Source organism: Notechis scutatus, chromosome 13 (genome assembly GCF_049901735.1).
Source record: "Notechis scutatus isolate UNSWTSFEM ecotype Mainland chromosome 13, rNotScu1.2, whole genome shotgun sequence".
Classification (NCBI taxonomy): domain Eukaryota; kingdom Metazoa; phylum Chordata; class Lepidosauria; order Squamata; family Elapidae; genus Notechis; species Notechis scutatus.
The window spans coordinates 7,566,416-7,581,746 of NC_142021.1; the positions used below are offsets into that span (position 1 = coordinate 7,566,416).

Below are 15,331 nucleotides of genomic sequence, written 5' to 3' on the forward strand. Positions count from 1 at the left end.
TGTGAAGTGATATATATAAGGGCTATTGCTATATAATAAAAACATTTTTTTTAAAGAAACAAGTTAGCAAGCTCTGACTTCACAGGTGTTCATCCAGTCCAGAGCGAAGCCCTTTCCTACAGGTATTACAGGTAGGTCCTTACCTACTGCCCACATCACCGTATCAAACTCATCCGATTTTTCTTTGCCGGAGTCCCCATATTTCCACGTCACCCGTAGCCGTCCGTTGTCCAGCTTCTTGATCTTAGTTGGGCTGCATTTCTTTAGAAACCGTGTGCCGGACGCTTCCATGTGGCTCGTCACCAGACTGGCCATTTGCTAAAAGAGACCATGGTGACCCAATGGGTTAATCTGTGGAAAGCCTTCACGGCAAGATGTGTGTGTGTGTGTGTGTGTGGTTTATATATTCTAGTTCTTAATTACAGGTAGACTTACAGCTACAAGGGAGCCCCAAATTTAAGTTGTTAAAAGTGAGACTTTTTTTTGCCCAGAAGTGGAAAGAGAAAGAAATTCCTAGTGAAGATGAAATAATAAATAAAATTTTGACTTGCACTGAAATGGATAGGCTAACCCTAGAGAGGAAAAATAAAGATGAATCGGAATATTGTGTAATTTGGAATAGATTTTACTACTGGTGGGGACAGAAAGGAAGGGTTTGAGCTTGAAAAGAATTGTTAAGAAGACATCTGTGATCATAAAACTTAAATAACACTAAGTGTCACATGCCCTTGTTGGAGTCTGAAGGGGACATTGAGCAGCTGACAGGGAATGGGAGTGTGGCTCTGGTGGCTGTGGAAGAAACGGGGGATGGGCACAGTCTGGCTGGACATTCAGAGGAAGACCCAGGGCCACCCCATCTTCACCCTAGGGCACGCAGGGAGGACCGGAGAAGGGAGCAACATAGCTTACAGGAGAGAAAAGGGCCCTGATCCCTTTCATTAGTTGCAGCTGGGAGAAGAGGATATAAGAAGGGTGTTTGCACACAGCACCTTGCTGGAAGCAAAGCGTGCATTATTTTTGTCGAGGCTTATCTGGGTTTTGGCGTCCTCCCAACTGTGTGTGTGCTTCATTCTCTTTTGGAAGTCTGCAATTTATTATCCTGGCCTGTCGTGTTAATTACTGCAGCGTGGTTTGTGTTGGTTTTTTTTATTTCTAATTTATCTGTACTTTGGGTTCGGACTGCATTTCTTCCCTTTGTAGACTGTTTTTGGGAAGAGTTTGATCTCCAGCCGAGGATAACTGGACACTGGGGGCCAAGTTGGAGGCGTTAAAGGGACTTTACCTATTTTTGTGACTTGGTTGCTTTTGTGCCACGCCCTGGGTCATCACACTAAGAGTGTTGGAAGATGTAAATAAGGATGAATAAATGTATGTATGTGTGTGTGTGTGTGTGTATGTGTGTGTGTGTGTGTGTGTGTGTGTGTATAGATGTATTTAAGATCTATATTCTATTATATTTCACTAGAATGATGACCAAAAGTTATGTCAAAACGACTCCACTATGTTCAATGTTTTTAAATTGTTATGTTTAATTTTTTTTTTTTAAAAAGCAAGACATTTCTTAAGTGAGTTTTGCCCCGTTTTCTGCAATTGTTAAGCGAATCAGTGCCATTGTTAAGCTAGTCACCCAGTTGTTAAGTGAACCTGGCTCCCCTACTATATGGTCTTGGCTTGCCAGAAGGTATCAAAAAGGGGATTGTGTGACCCTGGGAAAGACTGCGACAGTCATAAGTACAAGTCAGTTGCCAACGGTCTGAATACCATGCTTGGAGGTGTGAAAAACAGCCCTAAGTCCCCCTTTTTTTCAGTGCCATTGGAACAGTCGCTAAACGAACTGTTGTAAGACGAGGACCCCCTGCAGAAGCAGCGGAAGCTACCTGGTCAAATCCTCGAAGCGGGATGCTCCTGATCATTACGGTAGCATCCAATCCAAGGCCGGTGAGAAAGCCGCCACACTCGAGGGAAACATCTAGCAAGTGTCTGGATCAAGGAAAAATAATTCCGCTGGATTTCTTTTGAGAAAGAGAAAGAGGGAGAAAAGTAGAAAGAGCAAGATTTACGAGAAAATCTGCAAGCGTTCCATTGCATCCGGATAGGCCGAAATCTCTTTTATGTTCTAACATTCATTTGCAACTTGGGAGCTTTAAAGGAAAGCTCCGCAGGTTGTCCTCGCTTAACAGCCCGTTGCGTACCATTTGCACTACTCAGGTGACTCTGAGGACACAGATAAACCTCCAAGTGGCCACAACGACCCTCTAAAAGGATTCAAATGACCAGCTGTCTGCAAGGAATATAAATCCTTCCCTTCCCCACCGTCCGGTTAGAGCTGAAGAAGCTTCTTGGATGAGAAGTGAAACATCTTCAAAAGAAAAAAAACCATCTATTTGGATGTGCCATTGTGCAGTTCAGTGTGTCTCGGTTTGTGAGCGGTCATTTTGTTCTTCCTGGCTCAAAATCTCTGGTTTTTTTTTAAATTTGACGCAGAAGCAGACAATATTTGTGCCAGGCATGTGAATAATTTAACGCTTAGACCAAATCCAAACTCGAAAGCAAGGCTCTTCAAACTTAGCAAGTTTTAAGACTTGCGGACGTCAACTCCCAGAATTCCTGAGCTAACAGGACTGGAGAAGGAATTCTGGGAGTTGACGTCCACAAGTCTTAAAGCTGCCAAGTTTGAAGACCCCTGGAATAGATAAAGAGAGGTAGACTAGATAGAGAGAAAGAGAGAGAGATAGAATAGATAGATAAGAGGGAGAGAGGAAAAATAGAATAGATGAGGAGGTAGAAAGAGAGGTAGAATAGATGAGAAAGAAAGGTAGAATAGATAGAGAGAAGAGAGAGAGATAGAATAGATAGATAAGAGGGAGAGAGGAAAAATAGAATAGATGAGGAGGTAGAAAGAGAGGTAGAATAGATGAGAGAGATAGAATATATAAATAGAGTAGATCAAGGGTCTTCACACTTGGCAAGTTTAAGACTTGTGGACTTTCAACTCCCAGAATTCCTGAGCTAACAGGACTGGAGGAGGAATTCTGGGAGTTGACGTCCACAAGTCTTAAAGCTGTCAAGTTTGAAGACCCCTGATCTATCACCTATCACCTATCTATCATCTCTCTCTCTCTGTACCTACCTACCTATCAACCTACCTACCTATCGATCGATCATCTGTCTATGTATGTATCTATCATCTATCACAAGGGTCTTCAAACTTGACAGCTTTAAGACTTGTGGACTTCAACTCCCAGAATTCCTGAGCTAACAGGACTGGAGGAGGAATTCTGGGAGTTGAAGTCCACAAGTCTTAAAGCTGTCACGTTTGCTCTAAAGAAACAATTCTATGCCTATTTTTGGCTGGAAATGACCCACTAAATGTGGTAGATGGTTTTGTTTAAATTTTTTTAAAAACCAGCATGGAAACAAAACTGTACTGTAAAGCAAATGAAGATCTGACCTTCTATGGCAGTGGTGGCTAACCTTTTTGGGCTCCTGTGCCAAAAATTGCGTGTGCCAGCACCAAGAGAAGGCAATGTACGCCCCCCCACATACCCCCTGTGCATGCACGCACGATCCCCCTTATGCCACCCCCTTACCCGCACTGCGCATGTACGTGCCTCCCAGCTGATTTTCGGGCCTTTTTCAGCCTCCCAGAGGCTCGAGGGAAGCCTCTGCAGCCTTCGTAGGCCGAAAAATGGGCCCATTTCATCACTTCCGGTATTTCCGGAAATACAGGAAGTGACAAAATGGACCTTTTTTTTTGGCCTACAAAGGCTGCAGAGGCTTCCCTCGAATATCTGGGAGGCCGAAAAAGGCCCGAAAATCAGCTGGGAGGCGCGCACATGCGTAGTGAGGTAAGTTTGCCTGGGACTTGCATGCCCACACGCATGGCTTTGTGCCATAGGTTCACCATTACGGTTCTATGGGGTTTTGAGAAGTGTGAAGGCTTTAAATTTATGTGGCTGGTGGTCCGTCCAAACAACTAACACAAATATACAATCCGGCTCTCACACGTACCAATTTTTAAAAGGCAAGGAAGCCTGACAGAATTGCTAATGGAGACCTGTCCTTGGACCACTGAATAAATCTGTTGTGGTGCTGTTTTTGACGACAATGTCGACATGCAGGAAGCGTCGCAAGCTATCTAAAATGAGAGGACCACCACAACAGCGCAATAATGCAACTTAGTTTAAAAGATACAGCTGGCGCCAACAACCAACCTGTTGAAGGAACAGAGAGAGAGAGAAAAAAAAGAAATCAAAAATCAAATTAAGTTGGTGCCTATGATCAGAAGTGAAACGATTGACTACTGTTAGGGATAACATTGTTTACCCTAACTGGTTTGGGTAAAAATAATAAATAAGTTATCATGGTTTGTTGGTTAAAGTGTGTGTAACTTTAACTACAAGAATGTAATTAAGGGTGTGGTTGTAAAAGCACCATAAAAGAAGCAAGTCAATTGCAGCTCTCTCTCTCTCTCTCTCTCTCTCGCTTAATGATCCCTAATTACTGGATGGATTGATGACTGCGTTTTCCTTACTGGAACGGAGGAGAGAAAGGAGTGTTGATTTCTCAAGGGAGAGAAGAGATAATACGGACTGATTTATTGTAAGTGAACTGACATTGGCTATTCAACACGGACTTTGCAAATTGAGTATACCCGACTGGACTGACTGAAATGATACATGACTAATGGACCGTTTATTTTGACTATGCTATAATTCCTAATGGAATAAACTATATTTTTGATAGCACAAGCGTATCTGCTTTTTACTGCATGTTAACTAAAATACAAACTTATCTCACACATTTACCTGTCTGCCTATCTGACTACGCTACACATTCTGTTTAGTTTGTTTTCCTTAACACTCATTGGGGAATTCAGGCTTAACAACTACTTCCTCTTCAAACAGTTTTTATTAAAGTTCAGACAGGGATCATAGCCAAAGCCCAGGCAGTCCTCGACTTATGACCATATTTGAGCCCAAAATTTCCAATGCTAAGAAAGACAGTTGTTAAGTGAGGTGTAACCAGCTCTACTATGAGGCACAGCAAAAAAAAAAAAAAAAATCACTTCATTACAAAGTCACACTTCGAACAATTAACCAGTGGAACAGCTTGTCTCCAGAAGGTGTGGGTACCCCATCACTGGAGGCTTTCAAGAAGAGTTGGACAACCATTTGACTGGATGGTATAAGCTCTCCAGCCTTGAACAGGGGGTTGGACTAGCGCAGGGGTCACCAACCTTTTGGACCTCAGGGACCACCAAATTCATAATTTTAAATCCCAGGGACCACTAACCGGTTCTGTGGGTGTGGCCTAATTGGTGGGTGTGGCTTGGTGGTCATGTGACTGGCCGGGCATGGCTTGTATGTAAATATTATAAATATTTATATAAATATTGAATTTTTTATTTTAAAAAAAGAGCAACTTTTACCCAAAATCAGGCAAAGCAGGCAGGCAGATTGAGTTGCTCACAGAATCATTCAGTGATCTATCTATCTGCCATCGGCTAGCTCAGTCTCTCAAATTTGCTTGCCGTGAGTCTGCGCTGAATAATAGAACCTTCAGTCCTAAGGGAGTTTCGGCTGTGTCATGGTTAGCTCTTCTGTATCATCTCAATTTTCCAAGGCACCTGAAGGGCCAGACAAGGAATAATGGATGGAAACTGACCAAGGAGAGATTCAACCTGGAAAGCAGGAGAAATTTCCTGACAGTGAGTGTTAGGGATAACATTGTTTTACCCTAACTGTTTTGGGTAAAGATAATAAAATGATGAATCATGGTTTGTCAGATAAAGTGTATGTGACTTTAAGCTAAAGGAATGTAATTAAGGGTGCAGCTGTAAAAGTACTATATAAGCAGCAAGGCACTCTCTGGCTCTTACTGGCTGGCTTATTGAAGACTGCTTTCTTGCTGGATCGGGAGGAGAAGAAGTGTTGGATTACTTTGAAGATATTTCTCAACGGAGAGAAGATAAGTTTTGGACAGATTTATTATATGTGTACTGACACTGGCTATTCGACACGGACTTTGCAATTAGAGTATCCTCGACAAGACTTGACTGAATTTGGTATATGACTAATGGACTGTTTATAATGACTATGCTATAATTCTTAAATGGAATAAATTATAATTTTGATAGCACAAGCGTATCTGTATTTTTACTGCGTGTTAACTAGAAAACTTATCTCACACATTTACCTGTCTTCCTATCTGACTTCGCTGCACGTTCTGTTTAGTTTGTTTTCCTTAACACCTGTTGGGGAATCCAGGCTTAACAGTGAGAACAATCAATCGACGGAATAGAAGTTGCCTTTGGAAGTTGTAGGAGATTCATCACTGGAGGCTTTCAAGAAGAGATTGGACTGCCTTCTGTCAGAAACGGTGTAGGGTCTCCTGCTTGGGGAGGAGGGGGTTGGACTAGATGACCTACAAGGTCCCTTCCAACTCTGTTCATCTGAATCTATCTAAGATGATCAAAGGCCTGCAGACTAAAACATACAATGAACGGTTGCAGGAACTGGGCCTGGCTAGTCTAGGTAAGAGAAGGACCAGGGGAGACAGGATAGCAGTCTTCCAATATTTGAGGGGCTGCCACAGAGAGGAGGAAGGGGGTCAAGCTATTTTCCAAGGCATCTGAAGGCCAGCTATGGAATAATAATGGATGGAAACTGAACAAGGAGAGATTCAACCTGGAAATAAGGAGAAATTTTCTGGCAATGAGAACAATCAACTGATGGAATAGAAGTTGCCTTCGGAAGTTGTGGGAGCTTCATCACTGGAAGCTTTCAAGAAGAGACTGGACTGCCATTTGTCAGAAATGGGGTAGGGTCTCCTGCTTGGGCAGGGGTTGGACTAGATGACCTACAAGATCCCTTTCAACTCTGTTCACCTGTAAACCTCAAAGGCTGTTCTCTTGAAAACCCTGCTCTCTTGCCTTGAGCTAGGGGGTGGACTAGAAGATCTCTAAGGTCCCCTTCCAGCGCTATGATTGTATATTCTTGAGGGCACGTGATCCATCCATCCGAGCAGCAGGGGGGAAAAAAAAGGCCCCTCTCAAAACCTATCCTCGCGCTCCAGAATTTCAGCAGCCCAATGGTTAAAAGAAAGAAGGAAGAAGAAAAAAATCACCTCAGATACCAGAACAACCCTTTAACAGCACCCCCAAAGGTGGACCCCCACCTATAAGAAGGACCATCAGAGGCCTAAAACCTGGAGGCAAGTTGGAGCGTGTCGAAATAAATAAATAAACAAACTTTTTCCTAAAGAGCCGAAAGAAAATAAGACAAACTAGCGGGAGAAAGAATTCCTTTTGCAAACAAAACGTGTTTTTTTTTAAAAAAAAATGTGTTTTTTTTTTAACCGCAGCTCCCTCGACAGCAGAAAATGGAGGTGAGGTCCCCCCACCGCACTGACTACGGATAATTTGCAAGCAGGATTCCACCCCCTCAACCCCCCTTCCCAGAGATCTCACCCCCACCAGCCCACCCTTTGCCAAAAGAGAAAATGGAAAGAATGCGCCGTGCGCCGAAGTGACAGTGCCTCCAGAAGACAAACTAAAAACGCGGGTGGCCAAGTCAGCGAGACAATGCCGATGTCACCGCTAATCCTTACAGGTACTAATAATGTAATTCCATTTCGGAGGAGGAGGAGAGAATGATGTGCTTCTCGAGGGAGGCTGTGGGCTGTCATCCCTACAGGGGAAAAGAATGCGCCCGCGGGTATTTTACCTTGAAGCCACCACACACGGATCTTCGGCAGACAATCCATCAGCAGAGAGCGGGAAGGGACTTTTGGAGGTCCAACCTCCTGGGCCACCATGATTCTGGAATCAGAATCAGATGGAAGGGACCTTGGAGGTCTTCTAGTCCAGCCCCTTGCTCAAGCAGGAGACCCTATAGCTTTTCAGACACGTGACTGTCCACTCTCTTCTTTAAAACCTCCAGTAATGTAGCGCCCACGATTTCTGAACTTCTGAACTTCTGTTCCACTGGTTAATTGTCCTCGCTGTTAGGAAGTTTCTCCTTAATTCCATCTTGCTTCCCTCCTTGGTTAGTTTCCATCCGTTGCTTCTTGTTTTGCCTTCTGGCCCTTGGGAAAATAAGCTGACCCCCTTTTCTTTGTGGGAGCCCCTCAAATACTAGAAGATTGCTATCATGTCCCCACTAGTCCTTCTTTTCTCTCTAGTCTAGCCAATCCCAAATCCTGCCACCGTTCTTCATAAATTTTAATCTCCAGGCCTTTAATCGTCTTCGTTGAGACGATGTTGAGACTCTAAAAAGAGCAGAGAGAAAAGCAACCAAGAGGATTAGAGGACTGGAGGCTAAAACATATAAAGAACAGTTGCTGGAATTGGGGATGTCTCGTTCAATGAAACGAAGGACTAGGGGTGACATGACATGATGGCAGTCCTTCAATATCTAAGGGGCTGCCCCAAAGAAGAGGGAGTCAAGCTATTCTCCAAAGCACCCGAAGGACAAGAAGCAATGGATGGAAACTAACCAACCAATGTACCACCAGAGGCAGCAGTCATAAATAAGATATTAGACTGTACAGAGATGAACAGGCTGACACTAAGATTGAAAGATAAAGAGGAATCAACATGCTACATAGCCTGGGACGCCTGGTACACACAGCTTAAGAATAAAAATAAATTAAAGTTGTAATTGGGCAAAGAATAGGAAATTATGTATAGAAATGTATATATCTACAGTGAAGAAAATAGAAATATAGGATGAAAATATATAAATTTGTAATAAGAATAAGGGAAAGAATATGCAATGGTAATGCAAGAAAGTATGTATAGAAACATGATAAGGAGATGTAAACGATCTCTTGACATTGACACAATGATGTATATAATTTTATTTTATGTTTTTAACATTTTTTGAAAATCGAATAAAGTTTTTTTTTTTAAAAAAAAAGGAAAATAACCAAGGGGAGAAGCAACCTAGAACTAAGGAGAAATTTCCTGACAGTGAGAACAATTAACCAGTGGAACTCCTTGCCTCTAGAAGTTGTGGGGGCTCCAACACTGGAGGCTTTTAAGAAGAGACTAGACAAGCATTCATCTGGAATGATACAGGCTTTCCTGCCTAGGCAGGGGGTTGGACTAGAAGACCTCCAAGGTCCCTTCCAATTTCAACATTCTGTTATATCTATCGTTCTAAATGGTATGAACTACGATTGCAAAATGCTGGACCACAGCCGGACGAGCCACCTTCACATGACAAAACTTGGGGTAAGCCTCTCTCTTCCAGGCAGCCATTGACCAACTGCAAGGAAGGCCATTTGCAAAGCAACAATCCATACAGATTAAATAAAACAAAACGAAGAAGGACCGAAAAGGGGGAAGGAGGGAAGACTCCCTTGATGGAACAGTTACTCAATGCAAACTCTGAGTGCCTCTTTCTCCCCGTCGGCTGCAAAAGACGGTTGACAAAAGCACAGCCTTGCTACTGTACCCCTTCGGGCTTATTTTGACTGAAGCTGAAGAATGCAAAGTATAAATAACAGGGAGCTTCTATCATGACACTGTTACAACATGCAACAGAAGAGACGAAGCTGGAGCCCAATTTCAGAGAAATCTCTGAATTCTTAGCTCTTTTAACAGACACACATAACAGCCTGACTTCTCTGGGATACATCAGGGCCTCCGAACGAATTTACAATTCAGACTAGAGCGGGAAGGGACCTTGGAGGTCTTCTAGTCCAGCCCCCTGCTCAAGCCACAGGCACTATATCGTTTCAGACAAATGGCCGTCCAGTCTCTTCTTAAAAACCTCCAGTGATGAAGCGCCCACGATTTCTGGAGGCAAGTTGTTCCATTGGTTGAGTGTCCTCACTGCTAGGAAGTTTCTCCTGAATTCCAGGTTGTTTCTCTCCTTGATTATTTTCCATCCGTTGTTTCTTGTCCTGCCTTGTGGTGCTTTGGAAAATAAACTGACCCCCCTCTTCTTTGTGGCAGCCCCTCAAAACCTGGAATACTGCTATCATGTCCCCGGTAGTCCTTCTTTTCTCTAGACTAGCCAAACCCAAATCCTGCAATTGTTCTTCATGTGTTTTAGTCTCCAGATCATTAATCATCTTAGTTGCTCTTCTCTGCGCTTTTTCCAAGATCTCAACATTGTTTTTGTGACCAAAAGCTAGATGCAATATTGCAGGTATGGTCTTACTGAGGTTTTACAAAGCAGGAGAGGAGAAGGAGGAGAAAAAGGAAAAGGAATGGGGAAAGCAATAAAGAAAAGAAAGGAAAGGAAGTAAATGAAAAGGGAAGGGAAGGGAACTACCATTCCTGCTTTGTGCATTTAACCCAGTCCCTAGTATAGGGATACTAAGGGTATTTCCCTCCATAATAGCAAAGATACCACAGCAATGGAAGGAAGACAATTCTGTAACATAAACCCTTGCTGCCCTCTCGTGGTTCACACAAATGCAACAAACTTCACACAGCCGGGAAATTGGACACCGAGTTGGGATTGCTACAGGTTACTCCACAGAAACATACAGTACATAACTACAGATTATTTGGATACACACATCTCTGTTCCCATCTATAAATCACAGACTTTTCTATCCAGAATTGGAACCTACATTTCTGGCTCTGTTGAAATTATAAAGCCAGTGGATAAATTTAAAAAGCCAAAGGGAAAAAGTGTATATTCAGAGGAAGAAGAGGCGTACACGCACACAATGAAAATTAAGTTTAAAAGGATCAGTCCGTATTAATTTGTATTTATTCTGTGGTGCCTGTTTCTTTTAACTTCCTCATTTGGGCACAAAACCTTTTTTTAAAAAACACAAATATCCGGGCACACAATTTGGGGGCGGGGGGAGGCTTGATATGACATCACAGGCTTTGGAGAAACACGTGCCTCAAAAGATAATTCTATTTAGCAGCCAAATGTTAAATGAGGAAGCCAAGACCAGCCTGTTTTAACGATGAAAATCACGTTTAATTTCCCCTGCCCAAACAGTGCTAGATAGAAAGGACTTACGTTTTTCCAGGGGATCTTTTAAGCCAGAAAATGTCGTCACTTGTAATCCCAAATTCTTGAGCTCCTGCAACCTGAAAACAAGAAGAAATAGAATAATGGGGCTGGAAGGGACGCTAGCCAGATGAATACCGAAGGATGCTGGTAGACAGAAGCAGAATTCCCCCCCCCCCTTATTTTCCTCCCCAAAAACTAAGCCCGATCACATAGTTTCGTAGCGAAGCTCGAGTCTAGAGTTAGAGCTTGTCTATTTGTGAAAACCTGCAATTATGGAGCACCACAACCGCGAGAGGCAAGTTATTCCTCTGATTCATTGTTCTAAACTGTCAGGAAATTTCTCCTTAGTTCCAGCTTGGCTCTCTTTGATAAGCTTCCATCTGCTACTTCTTGTCTTGCCCTCTGGTGCTTTGGAGAATAAATCAACCCCCCCCGTTCTCTGTGAGACCCCCCTCAAATATTGGAAGACGGCTATCCTGTCACCCCTGATCTTTCTCTTCATCAGACTAGACATACCTAGCTCCCTCAACCTGTTCATCATATGAGAGTATGTTTTGGAATTACTCATAGAAGAGATGGATAGGTAAAGATCAATCTGTATGAAGAATTAAATGCATTAAATCTATTGCACTTGATATTGCAATTGCTTTGGGAGTTGATTGGTTTTGTTCTTCTAAAAAACCTTTGCAATGTCTGCATGGCCGGCGAATTCTGGGAGTGTTAAGCCCACAAATGCTGGCTGGGGAATTCTGGGAGTAGAAGTCAACACATCTTCAAGTGACCAAGATTGAGAAACCCTTCTGTAAATCGATCTTTAACCACAGATAAGCCAAAAAGCTACCCTGAAATTAACTCAGGTTAATGCCAAGTAGGAACAAGCTAAGGTTACCTCTCTGGGGTATCTTGGTCTGCCACCAGTGGCAAGAACTATGTGGTCTGCGGTGAGCAGGGTCTAGGAATAATTAAAAATAAAAATAAAAACAGGAAGAGGAATTTACACCAAACATCTCCAGACCATCGTGTGTCTTCATGTCATACTGGGAGAACATGGTTATCTCCCAAAGTATGGCATTTATAGGTTAACAATCTGACTCATATAATAATAGAGTAGAGTAGAGTAGAGTAGAGTAGAGTAGAGTAGAGTAGAGTAGAGTAGAGTAGAGTAGAGTAGAATAGCTTTATTGGCTAAGTCTGATTGGACACACAAGGAATTTGTCTTGGTGCAAATGCTCTCAGTATACATAAAAGGAAAAGATACAATCATCAAGAGTCAAGAATCATAAAGTACAACAATTTATAATAGTCATAGCATACAATAAGAATAGAAGTAGAAGAGAAGAGAAAAGGAATAGAAGAGAAGAGAAATAGAATAGAAATAGAATAGAATATTTTATTGGCCAAGTGTGATTGGACACACAAGGAATTTGTCTTGGTGCAAATGCTCTCAGTATACATAAAAGAAAAGATACATTCGTCAAGAGTCAAGAATCATAAAGTACAACACCTAATAATAATTATAGGGTACAATAAGCAATCAAATCATACTGGAAAACAGTCAATAAAAATCATTAGGATACAAGCAACAAGGTTACAGTCATAAGTGGGAAGAGATGGGTGAAAGGAAGGATGGGAGGATTAATAGTAATAATGATAGCAATGCAGACTTAGCAAACAGTTTGACAATGTTGAGGGAATTATTTGTTTAGCAGAGTGATAGCATTTGGGGAAAAAATGTCCTTGTGTCTAGCTGTTCTGGTGTGCAGTGCCCTATAGCATCGTTTTGAGGGAAGGAGTTGAAACAGTTTATGTCCAGGGTGTGAAGGGTCTGTAGATATTTTCACAGCCCTCTTTTTGACTTGTGCAGTATGCAGGTCCTCCATGGAAGGCAGGTTGGTAGCAATTGTTTTTTCTGCAGTCCTAATTATCCTCTGAAGTCTGTGTCTGTCCTGTTGGGTTGCAGAACCAAACCAGACAGTTATAGAGGATGACAGACTCAATAATTCTTCTGTAGAACTGGATCAGCAGCTCCTTGGGCAGTTTGAGCTTTCTGAGTTGGCGCAGAAAGAAATTTCTTTGTTGTGCTTTTTTGATGACTAAAAGGGATTTTTATTCCAGGTAAAGCACAGGGGCTGGGCTCATCCAGAAACCAGGGTTAACCACCTAGTTCAGTGGTGTCAGAGGGGGAAATCTGTCAAAATAGTCAAAAGTGGCACCTGCATTTAATGTAAATGAAGTCCCACCTGGCACAACTCCCCAAGGGACAGTGCTTAACTTTTTAAACATCATCTTAACTTCTGAATGAAACCCTCGTAGATGCTCCTGCCTAGGTTTAAATGACATGCCAAATCAAAACTCCGAAGGAACAACCTTAACAGCTTGTTGGGATCGGATTAGGGGTAGAGGGGTTACAGCCTTCTTACCTCCTTGTTTCCTTTTGCTACCCCACGGATGGTGTGTGCATCCACAAAGCTGCCTTTCAGATTGAAGTATTTGACCTTTCTGGAGGAGGAGATGAAAGACAGGACAAAGGAGAATGGAGGAGGAAGAAGAATAGGAGAAGAGAATGAAGGAGAAGAGGAGAAGGTGGAAGAAGGGGCAGATGAGGTGGAGGAGGAGAAATAGGAAAAGAGTGGAGAAGCAGAAGGAAGAGGAGGAGGTGGAGGAGGAGATGGAACAAGGGACAGATGAGGTGGAGGAGGAGGAATAGGAGTGGAGAAATAAAAGGAGGAGATGGAAGAAGGGATAGAGAAGGAGGAGGAAGAATTGGAGAAGAGAGGAGGAGGAGGTGGAAGAAGGGATAGGAGATGGAGGAGGAGGTATAAGAGAAAAGTGGAGAAGCAGAAGGAAGAGGAGGAGGAGGAGATGGAAGGAGGGATAGATGAGGCAGAAAAGGAGAAATAGGAGAGGAATGGAAAAATAGGAGGAGGAAAAGATGGAAGAAGGGATAGAGAAGAATAGGGGAAGAGGGAGGAGGAGAAGGAAGAGGAAGGGCAGATGAGATGGAGGAGGAGGAACAGGAAAAGTGGAAAAGCAGAAGGAAGAGGAGGGGGAGATGGAAGAAGGGATAGATGAGGTGGAGAAGAAGAAATAGGAGAGGAGAAATAGGAGGAGAACATGGAGGAAGGGATAGAGAAGGAGAAAGAATACGAGAAGAGGGTGAAGGAGGAGGAAGTGGAGGAGGAGATAGAGAGGAGATGGAGAAAGAAAATGAAAAGAACATAAATACAGTAAAAGCAGTATTAATAATAGATACAGATCCACTGAACTTCTATATCCGAGGCTTTTGAAAGCCAGTTCTGTGTGTTTTACTCTCGATTAAGCATTAGATCAAGGACCTGGGATAGGCAGATTTTGCTGCTGTTGTTTAATTACATTCAAACATCCTCACAGGATGTAAGCTGTTCCGAGTTAAGCTGCCCTTTGCAATTGACTGGTGGGGATTGGGTCAATGCCGATGCTATTCAGATGTTTTGGGATTGCATCCAAGGCGCCTATCCCCCTGGGCACTATCTTTGCTTCCTTTGCTATGATTACAATCATTAGAAAAGGATGAGAAATAAAAGAAATACATGACTTTTAAACGAAACAAATAAAATGGAATAGCAATAAAATTACAAGTAGATAACGAGAACCTAACATGCGTAATAATAAACAAGGAGGATTTGGGTGTGCAAAATTACCATTAGAAGGCCAGATACAACTGGGGAGTAACACACTTCCTCGTTGGTGAGAAGGTAATGTTCCCCTGAACTCTTTACATATCTTTACACTAACTTTTCAAAAAACAAATCGTGTTGGAAGCACAGGAAAGAAAGGGCCACTTACTTATCTTGTAACTGTAACCTGTGTCCCCAATTCAAGGATTTGACGTAGTTTTGAACTCCTTTGGCCATCACAGACCTGGCAGTCAAAAAGAGAGAAAAAAATTACAAAGCTGAATGGATTTAAGGCAGGGGTCTTCCAACTTGACAGCTTTAAGACTTGTGGACTTCAACTCCCAGAATTCCTCCCCCAGTCATGTTACCTCAGGAATACTGGGAGTTGAATTCTACAAGTCTCAAACTTGCCAAGTTTGAAGACCCTTGATTTTAAGGGATTTAAAATGGATTTAAAGGACGGGAAGGGATGGGCGTTGGGTGGAAAAATAACAACTACAAGTAGCTGTGGGGTTTTCTTTTTAATTAGAATTTTTCAAGACAGTCAAAGTATGAAAAACAAAAAGAGGAAAATAGAAAATATAGACTTTTTTAATGCAAATGGTTAAATGCTCTTAACTCAAAGAAAGAAAATTGTCCCAGGTCAGCATATTGTTATTAAATCTAAAATCTTCATATTTGAAAGTG

The 15,331-nt window shown here is 42.4% G+C and overlaps 1 protein-coding gene across 5 annotated transcripts in view; it reads right to left on the minus strand.

Moving 5' to 3' along the window:
* Positions 1-15,331, minus strand: part of TXNRD2 (thioredoxin reductase 2) — a 38,493-nt gene that overhangs the window by 14,894 nt on the left and 8,268 nt on the right. For all 5 annotated transcript variants that reach the window (XM_026686383.2, XM_026686384.2, XM_087942850.1 and 2 more), the window contains exons 5-11: positions 14,814-14,888; positions 13,409-13,487; positions 11,878-11,940; positions 10,995-11,065; positions 4,195-4,214; positions 1,878-1,969; positions 144-318 (exon numbers count right to left, since the gene is read on the minus strand). In XM_026686383.2, coding sequence (XP_026542168.2) covers positions 144-318; positions 1,878-1,969; positions 4,195-4,214; positions 10,995-11,065; positions 11,878-11,940; positions 13,409-13,487; positions 14,814-14,888 — 575 coding nt within the window. The remainder of the gene's footprint in view (positions 1-143; positions 319-1,877; positions 1,970-4,194; positions 4,215-10,994; positions 11,066-11,877; positions 11,941-13,408; positions 13,488-14,813; positions 14,889-15,331) is intronic.